The sequence below is a fragment of the Blastocystis hominis genome, assembly GCF_000151665.1.
Source record: "Blastocystis hominis, Singapore isolate B (sub-type 7) whole genome shotgun sequence assembly, scaffold_1".
NCBI classification, from domain to species: Eukaryota; class Bigyra; order Opalinata; family Blastocystidae; genus Blastocystis; species Blastocystis hominis.
Window position 1 is genome coordinate 1182696 of NW_013171816.1, and position 27305 is coordinate 1210000.

Sequence of the window (27305 nt, forward strand, 5' to 3'; positions counted from 1 at the left end):
CCGACGCCTCTTCCGCTCCTTGGTCGTGGAATTCGCGGAAGAACCGCGGGACGACGCGCTGGCGGGAAGATTCGGCGTGGTTCCAGGAGAATTCGATGGAAGAACCGCGGGAATGGGGTTCGAAGTGGGAGACCGTCGAGCGAAGGCCTCCGCCGCGGGCGTTTCAGGGCGTTTCATGGCGAGATCGATTCGGTGTGAAGTGAGTTTGGCGTTCTCCGTGGCGGTAGGCGGCGCAAAAACCGCGGCCAATCCGTTTTGGAGGTTTTCGGCGAATAGGAATTGCCCATTTTGGAACTAGAGGACTGACCTTTTTTCCCAAAATCGAACCAAAATGATGCGAGCGTTGAGCTCGTCGTGCAAGGGAAGAAATCGCTCGCGCGAAGAATAAACGGCGGCAGTGGTGGCTAAAAGAGAGTTCAATGCGCTCAGCGCTTCGGTTTGCTCTGTGAAATGAGTGGTTCTGTGGGGAAAAAAAAAGCGAAAACGGCTACGTGGCGAGCTTCCGCCGCGTGATTTCCTTGCCGTTGAGCACCTGCGAGAGATAGGTCTGAAGGACGAAGAGGGTTTCGGGGCTTCGATTTGTGTTCTGATTTGTGTTTCGATCGAGGGGGTGGGGTGGGTTTTGGAGGATCGTTCGATTGGTGGGGTTGGGAGGTGGAGTTCGATTTGTGTTCCGATTTGTGTTCCGATTTGTGTTTCGATTTGTGCCTCGGCCCGTGCTCTGGTTCGTGTTCCGATTTGTGTTCTGTGGCGGGTTTCGACTGAAACTCTGCATCTGGATGTAGAGACAGGCCTGCAAAGAATTCGTTCCATGCGCGTTTCCCAGTCCATTGCTCGCATAACGCGAAGGAGAATCGACGATGAGTTTGGTGAGAGAGTTAAGCAGAGACGGCGTGATGAGGATCTTAGAAGGAACATTGAACGAACTGGTCTAGTCTGAACGAAAAAGACAAAGGAATACTTTGGAGGCGGAGTCTTTGGAGTACGTCGCAGAGCCGCCAGCTTTTTTTCGATTCAGCAGAAGCCGTTGAACGGGCGTCTCCCAGAACTCGGTGAGCAGATTGCTCAGAAAGGCGGCGCTGGATCGATACTGCAACTCCGGCGCGTCCAATGGCTTCGAATGAAGCGTTGGCAGACTATCCGTCACGCACAAACCCAACAAACACTTCAAGGACAACACACAATTCAAAAACGGATCATCCATCAGCACCGAATCTGCCTCAGAAATAGTCCCTATTTTTGGAATCAGAGGGAATTCAGAAGCCGTCGAGCCGATCGACGATGAAACGTCGTTTGTCGACGCGACCGACGACGCCACGTCCGTTTTCTCGCCGGCTCCTTCGATCGACTGCTTCTGTCCCTGCAGCACCGGCGATTTCCCCGCGGTTTTCCCCGCCAGCGAAGCCGAAGCCGAAGCCGGAGACGAAGAATTGGCGGCAAACTCGACGAAGGCGAAGCGGATGCGATTGGGGAAAAAGTATTTGTGCAGAGTGGAAAGACGCGGACCGGATTCGCCTGCAGCGAGCAGCTTGTCGAGACGAATCAGGAGCTCGCTGTCGGACGGAGCCTACGTTCCAATCCATCTTCGCCACCAACCGCAGCGACGTTCGGCGTCGAATGAACCGGCGATCTAAAAAAAATCGCATGAATCGAGCAGACAAACCGAAAGGGCGCCGAGTTCACCGAGAAAAACTGAAGCTGATCGGGGTTTGCGCGACCGATCGGAACCGTCGGATGCGCGCGAAGCAGCCGCGTTTGCTCCTCCATCGCGTCGCTTCGCTCGCGATCGCAGCGAAGATTGACAAGATAGAACCGCGCGACTTCGTTCCCCGCGTCGCGCAAGTCGATAATCAGCAGGCGAACCGGCGAATTGGCGCCTCGTTCTTCCGCTGGAAGCAGCTTCGATCGATTGAGCGATCCTAATCTGTACGTCTTCGAGTTCGGGAGGGAAAAGGCCCTCGCTGAAGAGGGAGAAGAGCGCGTCGGACTCGTCGGTGTAGCGCTGGAGGCGAACGTCGAGATTGACGGGGATTTTGGTTTGAATCCGCTCGGTTTTGCGGAGCAACAAGAAGGATTGCGGGGTGAGCAGAAGCTGCGCGGAGCAGCGATCGAGTTCGCGAAGATCTACGAATCAATCCGAGCCAACGCGTGCACATCGCTGGCAGCCGATTTCTTGAGTTTGCGGGGCGAACTGCGCTTCATTCATCGCTCAACGGACCTACCAGCGTCGATTTGATCTGCCAATCGCTCGGCGAGTCCTTCTCCGTTTCTCTCTTTGGATTTAAAGGCTCGCTGGATTGCGTTCGAACGATGCAGTGCCGCTGCGGCTTTGCCTGCTTCGCGAAACTGAGGATTTCTCGCGAGGATCGGTGGGGCGGGATGGAAGGAACCTTTCTTGCAGGCTCGGAAAATCTCTCCAAAGCCGGTTTTGCCGAGATGGGCAGGAATTGATTCAATGAATAGTCACACGAACCTTGCGGTTGAGCAAAACTCTCCATGTCGGAGGTGAAGGGATCGGGAAACGAGCTCTCTGGATTGGAAAATGAAAGAGGATTGGTGGAAATTGTGTTAGTGGTACTGCTGCTGGTGCTGCTGAACTGGGGATACCGAGTGGGATAGATCGTAGGCATCGAATACTGGGTTTGCTGAGGAGGCAGAGGCTGTAGAGGAGGAGGAGCGGAAATAAGAGGCGGAGAAACGGGTTGATGTTGGATAGGCGACATGATTGGGTAGCTGGGGTAATTTGGAGCGCCCCCATTCATCGAATTCATTCCTTGTCGTCCACTCTGATAAGGAGAAATGGAGCTTTGCGAATTGGTTCCATAGTCTATAGGAAATGCCATCGGCTCAGCCTGGGTAACAGCTATATCACCGAATGACGACTGCTCACTGGTAGGCCTCATACCAGCAGCGATACTTGGATTCATAGACATTGTAGAGTACACATTGGAAGGACTGTTTGTTGGAGATAAAGTATAGTTAAATTGATCTTGAAACTGCATATCGGTTTGCTCTAGAAGCACAGTTGGTTGCGAATATGAGTAGGAACCTCCAGCTACAGGGAAAGGTTGGTTCCCATTGCTCCCATCTATTGAATTACTATACCTGTGCTGATAGCTATCTAAATCAGGTGTTAGAATATCGGAGTCACTAGAGATGAGCAAGAACTCAAGCACAGCAATACTCGTTGTATTCTAGATTCATATCCAACAAATTTGATGCAAACTGAATCAATACTTCGAAACTCGTAAAAATGTCCGATAGTACAAGGTAAGCCTTGCCACAAGCAAGTTAATCTAAAATAAAAGACAAAAAATATAGATAAGTTTGAAAACAAAAAACTACAAGTGCATATTTTACAAACCTGAGACTGGGATTTCTTCAAGCTCATTCCGAAGACAAATCCTTTCAGCTATGATGAACGAAAAAATTGAGACTTACAAATCATCGTTAGGCCTACATCAAATAAGCCCATCATGGTCCACCATTTGAACGAATAAGGAAACGACTAAGATTAAAATACAAAATTAATGGCCAACATGCAGAACTGTAGTCAACAAGAGATGAAGGAGGAGAATGGTGCTGCAATAGTCCCAGCACTTCTTTGATCGCTCCACCACAATAGAAACAACAACCGATCTACATCATATTTCACTTTCACTCCCTACAATGCTAGACATACAAAACCGAGTTCAATTGCCCAGAAGTACTTCAGAGTCGATCTCCTAGAGAACACCTTTGTAAGAAGGAGAGAAAAGCCCCTACTGTTGGATCGAACAAGATGTCCATAATTGGAATTGATCCGATACTGAAAAGAAAACTGATGATGCAGTGTACAAGAGTCCAAATGAAATAGAACCAGCACTACACCTCACAGTCAAACTCCGTTTCCCACTTGATTACAGACAATCTGGGAGATGATATACCATGCATCCCACTTCTCTCTTCCATAAAGTGGCATAGTCCTCCAATATAACAAGAATGTGCTAGCTAGCTAGCTAACTAACTACCAAACAAACAAACGCAAACACGATCAAATTCAAATAAACGACAATTAGAGATCTCCTTCGCTCGAGCCATCCATATCCATATCCATCCCATCTCCTTCCATGTCTCCATCCAAATTCAAGTCCTCCAGCATCTCTTCCAGCGGAATAATCGGAGCATCCGCCTCGACTTCTCCTCCGACCACCATCTCCTTCGCGTCCTTGTCCCGATAAATATTGACCCGAGTCCGCATGTCTTCGTCCTCTTCGAGATCCATCATAAATTGTTCGTAATCCGCGTCCTCCTTCGCCTGGTTCGCCTTCCTTCCCGGCTCGCCCTCCTCCATGTCCAGCTTCTTCAGCTTCCAGTTGCGCTTCTGGTTCGCTTTGCGGAAATTCGGGAAGCATTTGCGCACCAAAACGCAGTCCGGCAGCGGACGGTTCTACGCGTTTCCACGTTTCCACGATTCTACCCCCATCGGCTTGATGTCGTCGTCGTTGAACACCGCGCTGGAGAGATCGTAGCCCAGAACCGTGTCGCCCTCGCGCAGCAGGGCGCTGAAAGGGGTGTTCACCGCGAATATCGCTACGTTCTGGCTGAGATGGTCGGTGCGGCAGACGGTGACTTCCTCGAGAGGGAACCGCCGCTTGTCGCCGGCGTCTTGCTGCCCGCGCTGCGGGTCGAAGGAGACGCCGAGGACGGTTCATTGGCCAAGGGATTGGGGCGGGAGGAGCGCGCGGATAGGCCTGTTGTTGAACTTCTCGACGTTCGAGGAGAAATCCTGGCTCAGCAGCTGCCGCGCCGTGCCCACGCTACGCATCACAGCGCGCAGGCGCGCCTACTTCACGGGAACCACGCTCTTCAGCCAGAGGATGAAGGAGCGCGCGTCGCTGCGCTCGGGGAAGTTGAAGTCCAGGCCGTCGGGCTGCGACTCGATCAGAGCGGCGCGGCGATGCATGTTCGCCTTGATGATTTGCTGCTCCAGGAAGAAGAACGTGCGCTTGTGCTCCACCTTCTGACGCAGCTGCACGACCGCTCGGTTCGAGTGCTGGATCGAGTCCATGATGCAGTCCTCGCACGTCTTGGCTTCGATGATGAACGCCACCACGAACGACTGCTGAAGGACCACGTTGAATACTTCTTTCTGGATCGTCACGTTCACTTTGATACGGCGGGAGTGGGGCTCTGTCCACACGAACTCTGCATCAACCAACTTCACTTGCTTCAGACCTATGCTTACAGAAGCAAAAAAAGACGCACCTCTAATCTTTTTCAAGCATAAAGCGAGCAGCTCCTTCGACTCGGGGGGAGCTGCCGTCCATGGAGGACGCAAATATCTTTAACGTGACGACAAACACACACTCATACCGTTCACATCCTCTGCACTGAAACAGAACGACCTGCCTCTGGATGCCTTCAGTGATATCAACCTTCGAGCGAATGCAGTTGATACACATGTTGGCTTTGTTCGGCTGAATTGGGGTCGAGCAAATGCAACACAGCGTTCAAGGTTAAGAAAACCAAGCAATAACGTGTCCAAGCGACATAAGGATATACATCTGCAGGTTGATCTATCTCATTTTGGTTATCCATGGTTAGATAATGAGAAAGAAGAGTTGGAAAAAGAAATCGAATTTGGGGTATTCCGAAAATTGGGTGTATTTGAGATAGGAACAAGCAAGAATCGCAGAACACTTTGTTGTGTATTCTACATATATTGGTAATTGATGAAGGAGCGAAATTGAAAATTAGAACTGGTTTTGCTTGACTCTTGGGGTTTCTCAACGCAATGGATTTCAATAGTTATTTAAATACAGGGAACTATCCAGGTAGAATCGTTTGATAATAATGGATGATGCATAGTTTTTCAGCCTGTTGATTTTCGCTGTTGGTGTATTATCTATAGAATGGAAATGGGAATAATGTAGATCCTTCAGTGCAAGTGCCGGCAACTACAGTTACACCGAGTCAAACAGCTTTCCCACAAACAAGTAACTCACAGATGCCACAAAACAACTTTTTTCCTATGCAGAATGTGTCTTCTAGCTTCTACTATCCTTATTATTATCCTCAAACAGTTGGCTATGCAATGCCTCCTCCAACTCCCACTCAGACAGTTCAACAGGCGCAGACAGCGCAGACAGCTCAGCAGGCACAGCAACAACAGCAACAGCAGGCACAACAACAACAACAACAACAACAACAACTCTACAACCAAATGATGATGAACATGAACAATCCCGCGTTTATGTCGCAATTCGCTCAGTTCATGTCAATGATGAACACCGGCGCTCTCCCTGCCTCCCAGCCAACCCCTCCAGTACCTTAGCTCTCCTCCTCCTCCTCTCCCAGGTGATCGAAGGCCAGAAGTTCCCTCCGCCCGCGAGCTACACCTGTCGACGCTGCAAGCAGAAAGGACATTGGATCCAGTTCTGCCCGCTCAACAAAAAGTCGATTCTCTCTCTCTCTCTCTTCTCTCTAGACACACACCTTCAAGCGCCTCCCTTCCTTCCCACGCCCCCAAAATCGAGTGCACCACCTGCAAGAAATGGTTCATTTCGGAGGCCAAGAAGCAGGAGCACCTCGCTCTCCACGAGAAATGCCCGTATCCCGGCTGCACCTTCGCCGCCATCGAGAAGGTTCTGCGCGACCACATCGCCGTCCACCACAACACCGGCGAAGACAAAGTCCCGCCCTCTCTCCTCGAGCTCATTCCCGAAAAGTACGCTCCCGCGGTTCTCGATGACCAACCAGATACCGCTACGCCGCCACGATCGGAAACTCCCCCGAAGAAATCCGCAAGTGGAGGCATTGAATCGCTGGCATGTAGATGGCGGGAAGAGCGCAAGCGAAGATACCCCACGCAGAGAAACATCCAGGAAAAGCAGACCGCGCGGCAGAACGTCGAGAACGCGGGCGGCCTCGTCGAACCCGCCGAAAAGCGCGGCACGGCGGGGGTTTCATCGGGCGTGGCGGGGCCGGCGTCGGTTCCCTCCACGGTTTCGGTTCAAGTAGTCGAATGGATGGAATGAAACGAGGGCAAACGCGTGCAGCTGTGCAAAGAGTACTTGAAAGGGAACTGCCGCAACGGACCGAAATGCCGCTTTCTGCACGACCCTTGTCGCAAGAATCGGTCGCTGTGCAGAGCGTTTATCCGCGGGTATTGCGTTCGGGTAGGGGTCAAAAGGGGGTCAAATGAAGGGAGCGAAGTGCAGAAAGCTGCACAGCCCGAGCGATCGACTTGTTTGGCTGAAGCAGAAAATGGTGGAGGTAGATGGAGTGATCGGGTTTTGAAATAGCCGGAAGCACCTTCGCTGTTGACGCAGCTCTTGGGATCGGAGATCTTCAACGAGAACAGCTGCATCTTGCAATGCTTTAAGTACATTGTGGATGAAGGATTGATTCCGGTGCCGGATTCAATGAAAATGGAAAAGAAAATGAAGGAAGAAAAAAGCGCGGCAAACGAAGAAGCGAAGAAAAAAGCATTGGAAGAGGAAGAGAGTTCGGAAGAATCGGAGTCACAGAAGAGTAGCTCTTCCGGTTCCAGTTCCGATTCGAGTGATAGCAGCTCATCAGATTCGAGCTCTGATTCGGATTCTGATGATCGTAGTTCTTCCGAGTCGAGTTCGGATTCGAGTGATACCAGTTCTTCTGGTTCTGATTCGGAGGATAGCAATTCTGTAGAAGCGAATTCGAAAAGCGAATTGGCAGAATCTGTTAGTGGGAAAGTAAACTCGATGGAAGATACGCAAGAAGCACCTCTGGAGAATCCAGGTGTTATTTAGTTGATTTAGTTTAGGTTATTTTGCTTTTTTGTTTTCTTGACAAGTGATGTAGATCAAATCTTTTGTGTGGCGTTTAAAATGGATAATAACTAAAGCAATATTCAATGATAGTGCCTTATTTTCAGTATGGCGTGTGTTCCTTTCCACAACCTTTCCTACGTCTCAAATCCATCCATATATTTAGACTATTGCATACACTAGTATAATTCCAACCCAAATTCACCCTGTTCCCTGATCAAGGTGAGTTTCATTCAAACTTCAAGCCCTTATTTCTCAAATGTCTCAACAAGAATTCATTTCAAATCAGCCTGTAGTGATTGACAATGGGACGGGCGTCATGAAGGCAGGACTGGCAGGGGTGGAACGACCTAGTTGTGAATTTCGTTCTTGTGTTGGCCAGCCGAAGTATAGCCGTGTGATTAATAATGGATTTGCACCAAATGAAGATTTGTAAGCGAGGTTTCCTTGCTATTATGTTTCTAGGTGGGTAGGAAAGGACCTTGAGAGTCACCGAGGTTTGTGTTATCTCGAATATCCTATGAAGCACGGAATCGTGGAGAATTGGGACTTGATGGAATCAATCTGGAAGCACATTTATTCAAAATCACAACTTGGTTTAGATAGCCGTGAGCATCCCGTTCGACTTTATTTCCTCCCTAATTACTAGGCTTTTCTGTCTCAAGCCGTTCTGAGCCCGAAGACACAATCCGAGAAAATTGCAGAGATATTCTTCGAAACATTTGAGGTTCCCGCCCTCTATATCGCACCAGAACCGTTATTAAGTCTGTTTGCGTCCGGACGCGGAACAGGCCTGGTTCTCGACATTGGAGAAGGGGTAACAACGTATTTCCCGGTTTACGACGGTTTTGCGATCACCCCGCACATCCGCCGTGTCGATCTCGGAGGCCACGAAGTAACCAAATACCTCCAGCTGCTTCTACGCAAAGCAGGCCACATCTTCACCACCTCCAGCGAGCTCGAGGTGGTCCGCCAGATCAAAGAATCCTGTTCCGAATGTGTCACTTCCGAGACGGGCGTTTCATTGCAAGGAACGACGGTTGACTACGTTCTGCCCGACGGAAACGTGCTGAAGCTGGGAGCGGAGCGTTGGGAGTGTTGCGAGTCGCTGTTCCGTCCGCAGAACATCGGTCAGGAATCGTTCGGCGTGTCTCGCGACGTCTTCGACACGATCATGGCGTGCGATTTGGAGCTTCGAAAAGATCTTTTCTCGAACGTTCTGCTGTCTGGCGGCGTGACGCTGACGCGAAGTGAGGAAGGAGGGGCGAGATGACGCGCAGACTTTGCGAAGCGAGTGCTGGATGACTTGAAGAAGATCTCGCCGCCGAACACGACGCTGCGGCTGTTTGCGCCACCGGAACGAGCGCGATCGGCGTGGGTGGGAGGCTGCGTGTTGGCGTCGCTGAGTCCGTTTAATAGCATGTGGATTACGAAGGAGGAATATGGGATGGAAGGAGCTAGTTGTATTCATAAGAAAGCAATGTTGTTGTGTGTTTGTTTGGAATTGGTGTGTGGAACAAGGAGGAAACAACAAGGCAATCATCAATCAGAGAAACAAACTAACAAACAAACAATTCAATGAATGAATCATCGAATGAGTCATCGAACAAGTGGATAAATGAGTCATCGAACAAGTGGATAAATGAATCATCGAATCAATCATCGCTTCTTTCCATACAGATGACTCGTAAACTTCAAGTAAGCGTTCACGTTCTCCAGGGTTGGAGGCAGAGGCGACGGGAACTGAACGTTCATCTTGGGTTCCACCAGCACCAGCGAACCGATGTAGTTAATGACGCGTTGGTAGATTCGAAGGAAGTTCTCGTTCGTTATCTCGTTCGACGGCTTCATCTTTCCCTTTACGATCGCCAGCACGCTGTTGACCGCTTTCAGCATGCTTCCCAATCCATTCACTATCGTTCACGTCGCTCTTTTCGCTTACATGAAATCGGAAACGCCTCCATAACGCGATCCAATTGGCCGACAATCATCTCTAACAACGATTGGAAAAACGCAGAGTTGGCTCGACTGGTGAACTCGATTTCCATCGAAAGATAGGGCAGCATGTTGAACGCCAAGAAGATTTCCGTCGCTCTCACGAAAATCTGGAGATCAGCACAGCAAAATCCTTACCAGCCTGCGATTAATTAGGAAATCGCGTTTTCTTCCGAACAAAGGAACCAGATCTCCGATGGAAGGATTCAGTTCGAGCGGGACAAGCTACGATCCATCAGTCAACCCTCCATCCATGCTACATTGCCTGGCTTCGAAAAGAAAGGAATGAACACGTCCACTTCCGTTTTCTTATAGAACTCTTGCCGTTCTGGATGAAGTTTACTCGCCAATACGAGAACTCTCCGCTGAAAGAGTCGCGGTAAATGCGATCCCGAATCGATCATCATCACGTAATTCATTGCCACCAACGCGTTTCGAAGCAGCATCATTTGAATTGAATGGACCGATTGGTTGACACAGTCCGAACACATGTACACTTCCGTTGGACTGGAAGACTTCACGTTCAGCATGCCTTTCGATTTGATGGCGCACTCCACGTGCATGTGAACGCCGCAAGTGTAGCAGACCATCATATTGATTCGACTTAACGCGGTGAATGCCTGGCCACAGATGGTGCAGGACGGGAAATTGATCTTGGACTCGATGATGTTTGCGTTGAAAATGTAATGGTTGGGTTGAGAATAGAAAAACATTCCCCCCTTTTGGGTTAAGAAGAGACTGCAGTTAACGATAAGGAAAGAAACTACGAAAGATTCTTTTCGGCCAACGCGTGATCGACGAACACATACACGATAAACCGATGCAAGATATAGCGAGACATGCTTTTCCCCTTCGCGTTACACACCGATGTCGCGTTCTGCTCGGCTTGAATGCAGTACTGCACGACCTGATCGATGGAATTCACTGGAATCGGTCCTTCGTTTAGAGACAATCGGAAGATCGAAAGCACCGCCAAAACGAGATAGTCGTTCCAAAGGACCGAGAGAGTCTGCAGCTCTTGCAGTGCTGTGTGAATCACAAACGCGAGATTGTCGATCGCTTTGAATTTCTAGACAATCAAACGGGAATGAAAATCAAACAATCTCCTTATCGACCATGGAATTGGTGCATAAATTAAACGTAGCTGCAGCGATACTCGACTTCCACATGTATTTGAATAGAATGACAACTACAATCAAACGAACACTGAAAAACGAGTACTCGTTTCAGGCTTTAATTTCGAAATGGCTGCTTTGTATTTATTCGGCAGGATCGAATAGAAATAAGGGAATCCATTGCTCATATCGATCGCTGCCAAATAATCCACAATATTGATGATATTGATATACACAGGGTAATGCGGATTCACTTTCAACTGAATCCATCCAATGGCGTTATCGACCTCATAGAACGAATCCTCCAAGGCAACATCACAGTTGCAATTCATCACCGTGTGAAAAACAAGATCGTCCTCGTTGTAATACGTCATCTGAAGAAGCCAATCGACGAACATTTCCCACATCTGGAAGTCCGATGGCTTGTACAAAATCCCCAGCGCCATCCAGATTCCCTTCTTCTTATATTCTTCGACAACTGATTGATTGAAAACCATGTCTACTGTGTACCGTTTCCAAAAGAACTACCCTGATGTGTTTTGGAAACGAAGTATTTGAGTTTGTATTTCACCAGAGTCGCCAGAAGCGGATCTTGGAAATGCGCATGCGATTTCAAGAGATCAGAAAGCTCATCGACCGTTATGATCTATCCATCAATCGCTCATGAGAGGTGTACTGTATTGAGAAGCTTTAGCATCGAGTTCACTGCATTCATCTGCGCTGCATCGTACACTCCATAGAAGATCGTTTCCTTGGTTACCGCCGATGTTCGGCTTTTTCGGTTTTCCAGATCGAGCCAATCCGACATGATTTCAATGAGTTTCTTGTGAGAGTTGATAGACTTGCCATCCTCTATCATTTCGGACACTCGAATCAGCCCCGCGATGTCTTTATAAAGCAATGTGGACGTTTCACAGATGCTCCACACATTGTGCTGACGCGTTTTCGGCATCTACAGTACAGATGCGATCTATTCCTACCTGCAAGCCGAGCGAACAGCGAATCACTTGATTGATCTCGGAACTGAAAAGCGTAACAAGAGAGGGGGGACAGGACGAGAGAAGCGATAATTCGAATAAAAGGAAAGCATCGTTCAGACTACAGCAATTATTGCTTCCAAATCGGGAGAAGAAGAAGTGAGCCTTTTGACAGACGAAAAGAATGTGATAGAGTGCTTGAATTGGACAAACTGTCGGAAACGAATCGTTGAATAATTCTTGGAAACAGCCAGAAATGATCTCCGGATTGGCTTCTGCGATACACTCCGCTAAAACGATAATGATGTAGATGGAGTCGAATAGAAGAGCGAAGGTATTTACGTGGAATGAGATATACGCAGTCATCAGTTTTATGATCTGTCTCGCAAATTCCGCGGCTTGCTGACACTTCCGATTGTCCATTTTAAAGAAAGAAGAGACTTTCGAGAAATCATGGATGGCTTTCCATTGATTCACTACCTCGGACAGCACCTGCGCCGTAATGTGAATGAATTCGATGTATTGTTTTAGAGCCAGCTGTGATAGCAATGGCATTAACGAGTGAAGTGTTGGAATCAAAAGATCGGGAGGCAATGAAGCGAAATAAGACACGAATGTATCAATTTGATGAAGCTGCAGAAGCAAGAGCGCCAGCTGCAGATTGAAATCATGGGATTGGATTTTCTCTTGAATCAAATAGCGATGCAGAGCTGTGACAAATGACGCAAGATGAACGTTTCCATCACTGCTTATTTTGCTAATCAGAGTCGTGTAATAATCGACCATTTGCCCTTTTTCGATCAGCAGTTTCGTGAGTTGAGGAACCAGCCTCGTTTCCTCACAAATATAATCCATGAATTCTGGTGATGATCCATGCTGCAAGAAGAGCTCATACGTATTGGACATATTTTTAGTCAAAGCATGGATGAGAAGGTTCACATCTGTCAATTCTTCTTTCTCTGATTTTGAGATAATTTCGGGATTAATGAAGGAGGAGGAGCCATAAAAGGGAATGATTACGCCCACCACTCCATGATTCAAACAGAAATAGGAGTTCCCAGTGAGAATCGCTTGGCTGTAGCTTGTTACCATCAGATTCATGGGAGTTTCAGGAGTGATCGAATCGAGAACCGTCTGGAATTGATTGATGACATCTTGATGGAGTGCCGAAATGGCGAGCGCTGAGGCGGAAGGAGAATTGGAATTCACCATCTTTTGGTAATGGAGATACACAAGCCGAAGCTGTGTAAAGGGAGAAGGATCTGTTACATTCAAATAATACGAATCCAGCTCCGCTATGATCGAGAGTGCAAAACAATCCAGTACCTCGATTAATGCGACTATAATAATCTGCACTTCGCATCCGCGAATTCACCGTCCAAAGCCAGTAGAGCAGTTCTTGGATCAACAGAACGAGATTGCCTCGCGAAGTGATCAGCTGTGGATAGTGTTCTCCGACGAGTTGTAAAAAATAAAGCACGCCGAGTCGCACAGGGGATTCAAACAAGATGAGAATAGGGAACTCGCAGAGGACATCACACAACGTAGTGATGAAGTCAATCAGCGTGATCTCGGGCTGACCGTGAAGAATCGAGTAGAGGAAGGCAAGACAACTACATTACAAGAAGCAATCGATCCCACTTGGTTGTTCGCATGGAGTCCGCTTGCGTTAACTTCATTTGCGGCACTGAAAACACTTCGTTCTTGTAGTTTGCTTTCTTTTTGTTTCCGCTTTTGCTCTTGTTTTTGCTTATTCCACTGCTTCGGCTGCTTCCCTGCGCCAACGGGGAAGCGACAAACGCTGGAGAAACAGGGGAAACAGAATCATATTTGTAAAGAAAGGAAAGGTGATGCTCGAAAAACTGCCTAATCCTAAGATTCAATTAGGAATGAGAACCGTGTGTTAATCAATGTAAGCTCGTTGACATCGACATTTTGGTTCTTTCCTTCCTCATTCTCATCCACTTTCATTTCATTGAGCAACGGGTTCGACACTGAAATCGAAGCAGGCGCCGTATTTTCCTGCTGCTGTGTGTTGTGAGAAAACAACGATCCATAAGTAATCGTTGTGAGTTGTGGATTCTCTGGAAGGGTGCTTGGAAAGAGAAACTTCAACTGTATGAGATGATTCGAGGCGAGAAGACATTCAATGATAGCGTCAAACACGGACATCCAGCAGGACGAGTCGCTCACATGAACTTCCTTCGTTTGATATGAGAAAAGTGGCTTCGAGGGAGAAGGGAGAATAGGGAAGAGAGAATCCAACACGGAAGGAGAAAGCGCGGCTGGGAGAGGAGGAGGAGGAAGGGAAGGAACGAAAGGACTTCGAGGCGTGAAGAAAAACTACATGGAAACACCGGATCAATGCAACGTTCAAGTAATTGACGACTTCTTGGAAGTCTGGATTGGTAATCGAAGTGTTACACGAAGTGAGAAAGGAAATGCAGGCATGAATCGCTTCCAAATCTCGCTGTTTCCAGCACATTTGCAGGTAAAGCAGAATGTAATCCAAGTTCTCCTCGTCGATCGGAAATTGCTCATACACAATCTGCAAGATGTGACTCAGACACGCCTTCTGATAAGTAAATCTAGAGCTGTTAAAGCCACAAAGGTCTCGTACACTTTATGGGTCGTTGCGACTTCAAAAAGACCCTTCCATAAGGAAATATCACCTTCATAGAGTTCCGCTGCCTACAGGGAATCGTGGTTTGCATGAATTACCCGCAGATAGCTATTGACCGCCTGGTCACTCTCACCCATCGACGAAAACAATCCTGCACACTTCACAAAGCACATATACTGAAGTTGACACTCGAATGGAAGATCCTCGAAGGATGAATCTCCCGGAATATCAACGTGGAGAATTTCGTTATCGCAAATTGCAAGTAACTTGTTAATGACTACAGTCTTCTGTTCGTTAGTATGTACATTTTAAAACGTACTTCAATAGCCGTATTTTGAGGCTCCTGAAGAATAGCATAATAATCATTTCGCAACTGAAGCAGCTAGTCGTATTACAGATATCACCGAAAATGATTACAGTATTCTCGCGCACCTCCTCTTCCGATAACTCCTTCTTTGAACCGTCTTCAACAAACCACGATGACTATAGGTTCACTGTGTTTTAGACATGTACCATTGCTCGAATAATAGATCAAAGAAGACGATTATGTCAAATTGGATTGAGGCTTTTCCCAATACAATCGGAATTCCAAATATTGATGTGAATTCACTTTCCAAATATACACACGAAATAGCGAATTAATTGTTTTGTGTATTCTACGTATTTTAAGGATTTGTAGCAACCGTTGGACAGAATTATATCGAAAGAATCGATGAGTGTCACAACATCAACAGTTGCTAGCTCAATTCCAGTAAGGGTTGTTGTGAGAGTTCGGCCACTGATTCCGCTAGAAACAGAAACAGGAGCTGAAGAATGTGTAACGGTCGATGACAAAAGTCATTCCGTTTTTGTAAGTGACCGCTCCTTTTGCTTTGACTCTGTTTTTGGATCGGGGTGCACACAGGATTTTGTGTATGAGGAGAGTGTGCGTGATTTGCTGAACTCTTCCTTTTCTGGGTACAACACGACGATATTTGCTTATGGACAAACAGGTTCCGGGAAAACATATACAATGGGAACTGGAGTTGAAGAAGACGGTTTGGACGAAGATAATCGGGGGATTCTGCCTAGGATGATTACGGACATTTTTGGCAAGTTGGACGCAGAAACGGAGAGTTGTGCTGCCGAGGGAACTTGCTACGAGATTTATGCATCGTTTTCGTCTTTATTGAATGTGAGAACTAGATTTGCCGAGATATATAACGAGAAAGTGTTTGACCTGCTAAACAACCGAAATGAGCGTCTTTCGATTATTAATAACGGCGACAATGTTATTGTGAAGGGCCTTTCCGAGCGCCGAGTGTACCGAAGCGCCGAAATGTTCAGTATTCTCCGTGAAGGTAGCGAATCTCGTCGAATCGGCGCTACCGAAATGAACAAGCAGTCGAGTCGAAGCCATGCCATCTTTACAATCACGATCTGCAAAGTGTCCGAATCTGAAGGCACTCTGCGCGGCAAGATCAACTTTGTGGATTTGGCTGGAAGCGAGCGTCTGGAAAAGACCAAAGCGACCGGCAATCGCGCGCAGGAAGGCATTTCGATCAACAAATCGCTCTCGACGCTGAGCAAAGTCATCGAAGCTCTCGTCACGCACGCTTCGCACATTCCCTACCGCGAGAGCTCGCTCACTCGCCTTCTCAAAGACTCGCTCGGCGGCAACGCGAAGACGGTGATGATCGCGTGCGTTTCTCCGGCCGATACGAATCTGAGCGAGACGGTCAACACGCTGCGCTGGGCCGACCAAGCGAGAAAGATCGAGAACAAGCCCACCGTGAACATGGATCCCACCACCGCCGAGATTCTGAAGCTGAAGAAGCGGATTAGCGAGCTGGAGGAGATCGTGTCGAACTATGAGAGCGGCAGTTCGTTTGGAAATCCGGCTTCGCCGTCGGAGGGAAAGCAGCGATTGCTTGTTTTAGAGGACGAAGTGAAGCGGCTGCGGACCGCACTGCTGAAGAGCGAGAGCGAGTTGAAGAGCTGCCGCGAGGATTTGAGCTATTTGCTGGAGCAGAAGAATACGGATAAGGGATTCCAGGAATTGCTCGAGACGAAGAACAAGGAAATTGCGTCTTTGAAGCGCCAATCTTCGTACGCTGTATTTGCTTTTCGTGTGTGTTTTGATGCAGATGCTCTTGCAAGATATTGATTTCCCCGGGGAAACCGAAACTCCCATCGAAGCGGATATGGAAGTCGAAGCGGATGCAGAGAACTGCTCGATCGAAGTAGATGAAGCGGACCAAGCGAAGCTGGACACGCTGACGGAACAAGAATCGCGGATTTCAACGCTGCTGAAGTCAAAGCAGCAAATCCAATCGCTGAAAGAGAAGTACGAAGAGAAGCTCATTCAGATCGCTTCGCAGTTAGAATCGCTGACGGTGTGATCGGTGTGTGTGTGTGAGAGATAGAAAGAAAACCACTCGCTTCATCTGATGCTCGCAGAGACGGAGAAAAAAGCGTCGCATTCGTCCAACGCTTCGTTAACTCGCGAAATCCGCGAACTGCGTCGCAAACTGAAGAAAAACGAATCGACGACGCTCCAGCTGCAGAAGTGGAAGGAAGAATACAACCGAATAATCAGCAAATACAAGGAGAAAGAGATCGAAGTGCGCGAGCTGCAAACCACATTGAAGCAGGTGCAAGCCGAGCGAATCCGATTTCAGAAGGATGTTGCGAAGAAAGCGCGCAGCCAGCAATTGGAGCAGCGAAAGCGCGAATTGGAGGAAAGCAAGCAGCGAATGCGCGATAAGAAAGAGCAAGAGGCGCTCGAGAAGCAGATTCGGCATCTCGAAATCCAGCTCTCGAACGAAAAAGGTGCGAATCGCCGCCTTGTTTCACTCTAGAAAAAGTGGAACGCGAACGCCGTTCCAGCGAGAGAGAACGCGAACGGGAGCGCGAACGGGAGCGTTCGTTAAGCCGAACCACGCTCGTAGTTCTTTTTTGCTGAATGGCCGATGGAGTGTAGGGTGTGGATAAATCGCTTCTGGAGAAGCAGGCGCTCGGATTGCTGCGTCGCGAGATCCATATCGATACGCTCAACTTCACCATAGTTGGCTCCGCCAGTCGTTTTGATCCTAGAAAACCACAGTGGACAAGCGAACGCAGCTACAGCGACTCATCGAATCGGTCCAGCAAGGTTTCTCATGTCTCCTCTCTTGATTGATCTCCAGAACTCGCTTCCGTGTCCGATTTCTCCCGAAAGAAGCTTCTCACCGATCGGCTATTCCATCTAAACCAGGACAAAGCGATCCTCACCGCCAAGATTACACGCCTCAATCGCCAGCTCTCTGCGAGCTCCGCTCCCTCGACCAGCGCGCGCTGGTCGAGTTTCATCTCTGTGGATCAGCTCCGCGTGGTGTGCGACGTGCTGCTCAGCGAAATGATGAAGCGGAACCAGCAATCGCAGAAGACGGAGCGGGAATTGCAGCAGCTCGCAGGAGAGAACAAGGAATTGGTGGAGCTGCGTTGGGGTTCTGGAGAGTCCTGACTGGTAGTGAAGAAAGAGGAGAGCAAAACCGCGTTTCTGATGAGTAAAATGGATCTTCCCGCGAAGCTCGCTTCGATGTCGTCCAAGAAGGAGAGTCGATCGCTGGATGGATCGAGTGACGGGAGTCTTCTCGAAGCTTCGCAGCCACGCAGCGAGCACCTGGACCGAGACGCATTCCGTCTGGGCGAATTCCTTCAGAACCAATTGGAAGTAGGATTGTTCTTCTTGGCTTTCGCGCAGCTGTACCACGACGAAAAGCAGCTTCTGCAGATGGAATTGGAGGAAGAGAAGACGATGCACACGCTGCGCTCTTCGATTCGAGGCATCGAAAAACAATCCGAGCCAGGGAATCCAGGGAATCCGGGGAATCCAGCCAAGCGTTCCAATCGATTTCGATCCAGCCATCCTCCTCCTACCACTGCTTCCTCTGTGTTTTCGTCGAGAAAATCGCGGCAATCTACCGAACCGAGTTCTTCCGACCCACCCAAAACGCCGACCCTTCGAAAACTCTCTCCGCCGCACACACTCCCCACCTTTTCAAAGAAACGCTCGCTTCCTCCCGTGCCCAGCGATGAGAAACGACACCGAACGGAATCGAGCGAAGGCCTGCGAACGCCGCCCCGCGTTGCCAAACCCGCTCTGTCGCTTCGTGACTACGCACAGATTGAGAAGGAGAGGAACTTCGACGCGTACAAACAGAGAGAAAAGTCGGTTATGCAGTCGCTTCCCTCGCTGGATGATTTGCAGCTCCCGAAGCTTCCTTCGCGCAATGGGGCGAAGATGGAAAGGAAAGAAGGAGTGGAGACGCAGAGTACCTCTCAAGAGTCGAAAGAGAACGGAAAGACCCATAAGCAAGTAGTTTGTTTTGGAGGATCGAATGAAAAACAGAAGTCGAAAGAAGATCGCGAGAAATTAGCGAGAAAGCAAAGGTCGGAAATCGATTTGCTTCTGTCCGAGTCTTATGGGTGTCACTGCAAAGGAAAGTGTTCGAATCGAAAATGTCCATGTCGAAACTATGGAAAAGTATGTTCCGCAAATTGTAGCTGTAACAAGGAAAAGTGCGTAAATAGTGCACGCGCGAGTTCATCTGCTGCTGAGGTGGATGAGACCGTGGTTGATTCCTCGTAATGGAGGAGGTTTTTTAGTGCCAAGCTGCTGGGTATGCGCTTGTTTGTTTGAATCCGATGTGCTGAAGACCGAATAGCTGTGGATTAGCTTTCGTAAAGCGACCAAATCGTAATCTCCATCTCGCGGGTATCACCCTATAAGGAGAGTAGTCACCAGAAAAGACAGGAATTCGACTTGGCCCGAAATTGGTAATTCATGTAGATATTTCTACTATTTATCGAATTCTGATTGGAGAACGTAGATTTCGGTAATTGATTGGGCGAACAACTTTGCAATCCAATCATTTTGCCCAATTTCGGTGTGTCGCATCATGCGTCATATTGTCTATGCCGAGCGTTTCAAAATGAGACACCCAAGTTTTTCATAAAAAACTTTGAGTAAGCTATGAAGAGCATTATCTATGTTCTGTTCGCTATCGCGTTGGCCACCAGCCTTCGTTATGAAAACACGTTCAACTCCTTCGAGGCCAGATATGGAAAGAACTATATCAACGCCGCTGAGAGAGCTTTCCGCCAGAAGGTGTTTGCCTACAACATGGAATGGGCTCAGAAGATCAACTCTGAGGATCATCCTTACACCGTCGGTGCTACTCCTTTCGCTGATATGACCAACACTGAGTTCGCTGTTTCCAAGCTCTGCGGATGCATGCTGAAGCCCAAGATGACCAAGCCCGCCACTCCCATCATGGAGCCCGCTGCTGAGGCTGTTGACTGGAGAGAGAAGGGAGCTGTGACCCCCGTCAAGAACCAGGCTTCTTGCGGATCCTGCTGGGCTTTCTCTGCCACCGGTGCCATGGAGGGCAGAAACTTCGTTGCTAACGGAGAGCTCATTTCTCTGTCTGAGCAGCAGCTCGTTGATTGCGATCATCAGTCTTCTGGTTGCGGAGGTGGTTTGATGACCTATGCCTTCGAGTACGCCAAGAAGAAGGGTATGTGCAAGGAGGAGGACTATCCTTACCACGCTGTTGATGAGGATTGCAAGGACGACAAGTGCACTCCTGTTGTGTTCCCCAAGGGATATGAAGAGGTTCCCAGGTTCGACGGTGCTGCTCTGAAGCAGGCTGTGTCCCAGGGACCCGTGTCTGTGGCTGTGGAGGCTGACTCCATTGTGTTCCAGATGTACACTGGTGGTGTCATTGATAGCTCCGCTTGCGGAACCTCTCTGAACCACGGAGTGCTGGCTGTCGGTTATGGTGCTGACTACTGGATTGTCAAGAACTCCTGGGGTGAATCTTGGGGTGACAAGGGTTACCTGAAGATCAAGTACACCGAGTCTGGAGCTGGTATCTGCGGTATCAACCAGATGAACTCTTACCCCACTTTCTAAACGTGCTAAATGCTTAGAGAGACGATTTGTTTGTTGAAAACAAAGAACAGAACACTTTTAAACATATATTTTATTATTCTACAATACTGGGTCGAATATGTTTGCATCTTGTACCAAATGTATAGGTAATATTTGCTCTGTCAATGGTAAACTCTTCGAGTTTAGGAAGCGAGTTATTTCCGAACACGATCTTACGAAGCTTCTCACAACCTAACCATGAATCTCGCCCAAACGGAAATTACTGCGTATTCTAAGTTTGGTGCAGGACAAGCAGCAGAGAGAGGCTTCGTCAAAGTCCATACTTCCGGAAATCGTTCCAAATGCGATCGTGTGTAGGGAGGTACAATCTGGAGACGAAGTCCATCCCATCACCTACTCTCGATCTCGATCGATCTCACACTGATAAGCGAAAAGCGTCCTATCAAGATATGCTCCAACTTGGGACAATTGAAAATCTTCAGCTTCTTGTAATTCATAAAACTCTCGCCGCCTTCCATCCTCTCGTCCCACGCACAATCGCAAAACGAAGATAAGCGCAAAATCTTTAAGCTCTCGGAGGTAATGTGGATGGGGTTAACATTGCGTGGAATCGATGCGACAACCAGTCCTTCGAGCCGATTTTGCTGTATATCAGAGAAAGAGCCGGCACTTCACTTACGAAATAAGGCCAACGGGAAACGAAGAAGTTCACCTCGCCAATGTCCTGGCTGCAAACTCCCCACCGGGGGCTGAAGGTGAGATACTCTAAACCGTCCGGAATCTGAGTCCCAAAGATTTCCAGACGCTGGATTCTCCGTTCTTTCACTTCCCCGCTGATCGAAAAGAATTCATAGTAGCTTAAAAATGCGTTCCATTTCCTCAATTTGTTCAGAAACTTCTTCGAGAAGAAGAAGACATTCGTTTTGCCTTCGAACCTGAACGATCCCTTCTCTAGATCGCATCTGGACAAATGAAACAGCGACTGGGAAGTGAGAACTGGGAAGAGTGGGGAGTCATAATACTCCGAGGTGAAGAAAAGGTGAACACCGTTCTCTAAGTGAAGCATATAGTGCGACCCGCTGGGCTACACGTCACCAAACGTCAGAACGCAAACCTTCACAAAGTAGGAACCTGACTGGTTGTATGGCTGCATGATGGAGCTTTGCTTCGTTAGATCCGTGTCCGTGTAAGCATCGTGCGTAGGATCGATGACTAAACTGGTGGGGGCCTTAGGAGACAATTCTCTGAAGTAATCAGAATCGTCCTCCGTTTCGCTGCTCCTGTCATACAAACTATTTCTCCGAGGACGAACTGGACTGTCCCCTTCACTTCCATCAAAAGAGTCCATTTCGCTGCTCATTTCGGAACTATCTAGGCCTTACGAACCCGCTGCATGTGCATACTTGGATTATCGACTAGGCGTATTCCATTCTTCCGCTCTTCGACCGCACGAATTCCATTCGTTTGTTTGTCAAAAGACCGATTTCTATTTTTCTTTTCCCCAGACATTTGATTTTTAATTGCCTTTTCTCTCTTTATGCGCGCTCTATTTGAACTGAACTTGGAGGCACCCAACAGACCGTCATAGTTTATCATTCGGGCCTCTTGTGAAACGGAGAGTCTGGGATTCAAAATCTGTTTACAATTCAATTTGGGTGTTCCTATTGTGATAATCGAGTCCAATTCTCACCACTCAGCTCGACTCGTTCGTAGTTATTCAAAGCAGAGCTTTTTATATAAAGAATGCTAAGCATTACGCAGTTGCTTATCTTCATGACGTATCCTTTTCCCGTTTCGCAGTTAAAGCAATAATCTCCAATGAAAACATAGCGCAGCATTGGGAGATCCTCCAAGGAGAATTTGCTCACTCCTGTAAAACAATTATTCTGAATCACCAAATTCTGAAGCAAAGGTTGCTTCACAATCGAAAACTCGTTCATGTTTGTTTGCAGATTGGGCGCAGTCATTATGGTAGTCACTGAATCAAGACACGAGAAGTCTTCGATTTGATAGAACAACGGAGACATGGATGGAAGATCATTTACAGTGTTTCGAACTTTGAGGAATTCGATGCATTTCGGATTGACGCCTACAGGAAAACAAGGCAAACTCTCCATACGATAGACATGGATGTCATTTAGGTATTCAAAGGATGAGCTGGAGTCTTCTGAATGCGATGGCAGCAAGGAGAACGAGCTGAACTCGGGCATATCTACGAGCAATCCAGCGAATCTTTCGTGCCTACCTAACAAATACAGTGATTTCACCTTTTTGAAGCTTGTTATATCGATCATCATGTGATCTAAGAGAGGAATATCGTGCATCACGAGCGTCTCTGTGTTGTAACACGAGCCATATCCGAGTTGAAACGACATAAGCTTGGGTAAGTGCTCAAGAGTCACCTTGGTACACCTATAAAAACTCACATTTCCGATGACCAAATCTTCTAACGAAGGAAGATCTACAGCATAACAAGTCGAAGCCAACCGTACTTGAGAGAGTCAGGCTTTCTGCATAATAAAAATTGTTGCTATTTTTCAAAATTGTAGTGACAGATGAGACAATACCAAAGCATAAAGTCTTCAACGATTTCAAATTCGAAATCCGCACCTTGTTGAATCTGGTAAATGACCATTGGCGCATTGTGATAGAAGTGAGGTTGTCACAATAGGACACCAAAAACATCAGATGAGAGGAGCGTTCCTTTTCCTGCGGAGAGGAATTATACGGCTCTGGAGTGTTCTCAGGATTTCCAGAGTGGAAACAGCCTCGGCCAATTTCCAATTTGACCAACTTGGGGAAGTTCGAGAGCACGAAGGACGTAACTCGCTTACAAGAAAAGTTGCCAATCACGATTTGAACGACCTTTTCTCTGCAAAACGAGAACGACAAGTCAGGCATATAAGAGAACGGATGGACCTGGACAACCGCTCCACGCGCCGATTTTTCGAGTTCTTTCTGACTACTAAAAGCATTGCAAAGCGCTTTCTGAAGCTTGAAAACCCCAAATCCCTTATCTACACATCTCATTTCGAGCGTATTAAACACCTTTGGGAGTGAAAACGGCCAACGTCAAATACTGACTTGTTTCAGGCCATTGCATGTCTTTCGGAATACTGTCCAGAATCTTCATTATGTTGACTGTTTGGCTCCTCTCCATCACTACATTTCGCTTTTTAAGCACAATCCCACGTACGTTCTTTCAATGTCTCCTGATGAAGCGGATAGGGAGGGCTCACAAGAATGGTACAGTCATCGTTCACATCTACCGATAAGAAGCAATCCTTGCAATTACCGATAAAGTTGATATTCCTTATCAGAGTAATCGCGTTCTGGAAAATTCTCCAGTATTTCAACTTGGGCAGATCTATCGGTGAACATTTCAAAAGAAAACCACTTATCATGCGAATCGATACGGAAAGATAGCACGCGCCATCGCCAAACACAAGATACTCCAGTAACGGCAAATCTAGGATCGATTCATCCTCCATCAACTACTTTTAAACTCAAGTTCAACATTTCCGTAAAAGCATCGCGTTCCGAAGACGACTTGTTGAAGAGATGGAAGATCTTTTTGTCAGATTCAAATAATGAATTAAAAGTTACCCTTTATCTCCATAAACAGAGAAAAGACAAAGCACATCGACTGCGAGTTCCACGTATTATTATCGTCTTCGACTTTGCCGATTATTAAGGACTTCAGTCTCGGGAGCCCTGCAAGTTCAAATCGATAAGCGTCTTGGAAGCTTCCCTTTCCGATAATAATAGATTCCAAGTTTGGGCAATGACTAATAACCAAAGACTTGTTATTCGTTATAATTAGAGATCGCTTTTCTTCTTGTGTCACACATGATTCTGTGTTCCGTTTTGCGTCTGTGAAGCAATCATTGCCGATACGCAGCGTTACTAAGTGATAAAGATGTGAAAACTCCGTATGAAATATGTTGAATCCCACATTATCACTTATGTAGAGCTCCGTAAGGGTATTCGATATAGGGCAGAAGGTTGTACCCTTGAGGACTCCCTCTTTGGCCGGGGTACCAGAGGAATCTTGACTCCGATACTCCGTAACTGTCAATTTCAACATGGCCAAATCTCTCTTTATGTTGTTTTCGGACATCTCAACATCTGCAAAATACGCAATACCACAGGAAAAACGTACCTGACCCATTCGATAAATAAACAGAAGAGCGTTCTACCCATCAAAAGAGAATGAAGCGACCCTACGTCTACAAGCCAACGGGATGTTTTTGTCCGCATAAATACGACAGGTCCCCGGTATCTTCAGAAATTCCAGCGCTTCGTAGCAAGCAAAATGGCACGCTAAACACTCAACAGAAATGGCCACTCATACCGAAAACTGAAACATTCTGGCAGTTGGAGAGTACTTCGCCTTCCACTTGGATTTTATTTAATTGACTCAACCCTATATGATTAGTAATCAAGGAAACAAAGCGGTACCAAAAAGCACAAAGTCCAAACAATCGTTTAATGAGTGGTACCCAAAAGAAAGAAACCGCAGAGAAGGTAAGTCATAGATGCCAAAGTGCTCCGTGTTTGCCAGACAGTAGTTTCCAATCTTTATTTCTTTCAGTAAGAAAACAACGCTCGCATCGTCGAGTCCAATAGTTAGCCTTTTCATATTCAAAAAGTAGCAGTCAAGATATAGAGATTGGGTTTCCTGCGTTAAAAAGACACTCAAATGATTGCTTCCCAAGTCGATTGGGCCCCATACTGCAACTGATTCATGATCTGATGCTGGCGTATTCCTTAATTCCTTCCCATCCCAATAATACATGAGGGAGTACGATCTCCCTGTAGAATCCCATATTTGACAGCTTTCCAAATTGATTTTTCCTATCTTCCAGGTGCCTTCAATCTCGATATATTCTCCTCTTTCCTTTTTACGATATATATTTCCTTCTCCATTCCATGTGAAAAAACCATTATCATCTTTTACATACCCACCTTTGTAGTATGTGCCATAATCAAGGTAATCGATTAACTGCTCATTGGAAAAGTTAACCTTAATTTGTTCTCCACCATTGAATGTGATAGATTGATTCTTCTCGTTGGTTGAGATACACAATCCATGGCTCACGATCAAGAGATTCTTCACCAAAAAGTTGGTAGTCGTATATTCACTCTTGGAACATTTAAATTTGACAAAGCAGGGAGAAATATTGCACTTTCGAATTGCTTCATGATGAACCTTAAGCGCAGAAATTACATTAAAATCATTTATAATGACGCCTTTGACTATCGACTCCCCGCTCCATTTGATATTCAGTGAACGCTCCAATTTGGAGTCATTCCGATTATAGGAAAGATGGGACTCGATCTGGTAAGGAGATTTAACAAAGCCAACCGTTTCTTGATTCTTTACGAATTCATTTGGCAGGGCTAAACCAAAAGATACAGAAGATGATGGAGTATTATTTTGCATATAATAGGCAATCTCGAAAAAAAACATCTCCTGTCTGTCAACCAGACCGTTGAAAAAACAAAACGATTGATTGTCTGCATATTTATACTCTTCCACGTCCGTCTTGCGCCTGACTTCGGTTAGTGCTTGTAAATATGCGTTGGCAGCTCTAGAAGATATGGAAATTGTTTCGTCATCATCCTTTGTCTTCTCAAATATCTCATTCGTCTTCTCATCACCTAATACAGTTTCTTTACAAAACAGTTGATAGGGAATTAATCCCTGTAGAAAATTCGGACCAGAATATCTCAGAATACCAGTAGAATATTCAAAAGTGTCTAGTGGAATGAATGATGCTTCATCTAAATATAAGGTGCGATATTGACTTTACATTCTGAGTCACAACAATAAAAATCTTTCTCCTTCGTAAAACTCATCAAAATAACAAAAAATAACAATCCTATTCCGTTCATATACTCTTTTTCAAACAAAACAAACACAAAATCAGTTATTTTAACATCACTGTTTGGAGCTTCACAAACAGGTCTTCATAGTCAATATCCTCGATCTTCATAGCAAGCTTCGAATCCTTGTACATCAGAGAACAGTTAATATTCGGTATATTCAGCAATGTGGATAGGAAATGAATTAATAATGCGTTCGCTCTCCCCTCTTCCACGTAAGGATCTATCAGAATTATGAAATGAAGCGAAAAAGCACAGGTAAGTTCAATATTTAGTAAATCATCCGAAACACCGACAATCCGATTCGCCTCCTTCCCATACGCAACATTTAAGAACACCAAGGAGCTGCGAGAAGGGTCATCTGGATCCCGCTATTTGAAATCCTTCACATACTCACTACCTGTATAAAAGGAGGGATCTGAAGCTTATAATTCTTCACTTCGTGCATCATCACGTCAGGGTCTGTGGTTAGACTCCCCTTCACTATGTAAAAGTACCTACATTACACAGGGGAAACAGACTTACTTGCTCTCTTTTCCAGGAGGTGTTAAGCGATAAGCTACAAAGAGTTTGCAGTGGTTACAGTATAACCGGCACTGCTTTTCTATGCCATTTTCTCTTGATTTAGTTTGAAATCAGATTTCGTACCTTCGAACATATGTATCGCCCTCATAATGTAGATTCCATCGAAAATCGTTCTCACTTTCCTAAAAAGAAAAGAGAAATACGACATGACAAACTTCAATCACTCTGGACATGTCGCGCTTGCGAATGGGATATGTTTCGAGAGCATGCGCTATAGATCTCGTAATAAAAAAGAGCTCGTACGTAGAATTAACACATACTCTCCGCAGTACTTACAAAAAAGTACACACATCTCGTTAATCTTTGCTTCATCCGTATCTGGAGGATATTCGCGGTAAATGTATTCCAGACGCTTCTTCTCGCTCTGGAAAGTGACACGACTCCTTTCTCGCCCTACCATAGTTAGGTGAATAC

At 46.8% G+C, this 27305-nt stretch overlaps 7 protein-coding genes; 4 read left to right on the forward strand and 3 right to left on the reverse strand.

The window, feature by feature from the left end:
- Positions 1-3998: 3998 nt before the first annotated feature.
- On the reverse strand, positions 3999-5491 carry GSBLH_T00001032001 (uncharacterized protein; the record flags this gene model as incomplete). XM_013039352.1 has 6 exons in its annotated part: positions 5356-5491; positions 5248-5324; positions 4830-5217; positions 4754-4799; positions 4460-4733; positions 3999-4429 (listed from the first exon to the last, which is right to left on the reverse strand). Exons 1-6 carry the CDS (start codon positions 5442-5444, stop codon positions 3999-4001), a joined length of 1305 nt encoding a protein of 434 aa, XP_012894806.1. The 5' UTR covers positions 5445-5491.
- An 848-nt stretch (positions 5492-6339) lies between these two features.
- On the reverse strand, positions 6340-6862 carry GSBLH_T00001033001 (uncharacterized protein; the record flags this gene model as incomplete). XM_013039353.1 has 2 exons in its annotated part: positions 6340-6444; positions 6474-6862. The coding sequence occupies 2 exons, from the start codon at positions 6860-6862 to the stop codon at positions 6375-6377; spliced, it is 459 nt and encodes a 152-aa protein (XP_012894807.1). The 3' UTR covers positions 6340-6374.
- A 222-nt stretch (positions 6863-7084) lies between these two features.
- GSBLH_T00006992001 (uncharacterized protein) lies at positions 7085-7865 on the forward strand (the record flags this gene model as incomplete). The annotated part of the gene is given in 4 exon segments (XM_013039354.1): positions 7085-7147; positions 7165-7257; positions 7287-7761; positions 7825-7865. 4 exon segments carry the CDS (start codon positions 7085-7087, stop codon positions 7863-7865), a joined length of 672 nt encoding a protein of 223 aa, XP_012894808.1.
- A 445-nt stretch (positions 7866-8310) lies between these two features.
- Positions 8311-9372, forward strand: GSBLH_T00001034001 (uncharacterized protein; the record flags this gene model as incomplete). The annotated part of the gene is made up of 3 exons (XM_013039355.1): positions 8311-8409; positions 8440-9040; positions 9071-9372. The coding sequence occupies 3 exons, from the start codon at positions 8311-8313 to the stop codon at positions 9370-9372; spliced, it is 1002 nt and encodes a 333-aa protein (XP_012894809.1).
- A 5840-nt stretch (positions 9373-15212) lies between these two features.
- Positions 15213-16646, forward strand: GSBLH_T00001035001 (Kinesin; the record flags this gene model as incomplete). The annotated part of the gene is made up of 1 exon (XM_013039356.1): positions 15213-16646. One exon carries the CDS (start codon positions 15213-15215, stop codon positions 16644-16646), a length of 1434 nt encoding a protein of 477 aa, XP_012894810.1.
- Positions 16647-19496: 2850 nt separating this feature from the next.
- Positions 19497-20461, forward strand: GSBLH_T00001036001 (uncharacterized protein; the record flags this gene model as incomplete). XM_013039357.1 has 1 exon in its annotated part: positions 19497-20461. One exon carries the CDS (start codon positions 19497-19499, stop codon positions 20436-20438), a length of 942 nt encoding a protein of 313 aa, XP_012894811.1. The 3' UTR covers positions 20439-20461.
- A 5889-nt stretch (positions 20462-26350) lies between these two features.
- GSBLH_T00006182001 (uncharacterized protein) lies at positions 26351-27291 on the reverse strand (the record flags this gene model as incomplete). Its single annotated transcript, XM_013039358.1, has 6 exons — positions 26351-26677; positions 26707-26803; positions 26832-26924; positions 26955-27013; positions 27047-27102; positions 27135-27291. The coding sequence occupies 6 exons, from the start codon at positions 27289-27291 to the stop codon at positions 26351-26353; spliced, it is 789 nt and encodes a 262-aa protein (XP_012894812.1).
- Between the last annotated feature and the right edge of the window lie 14 nt (positions 27292-27305).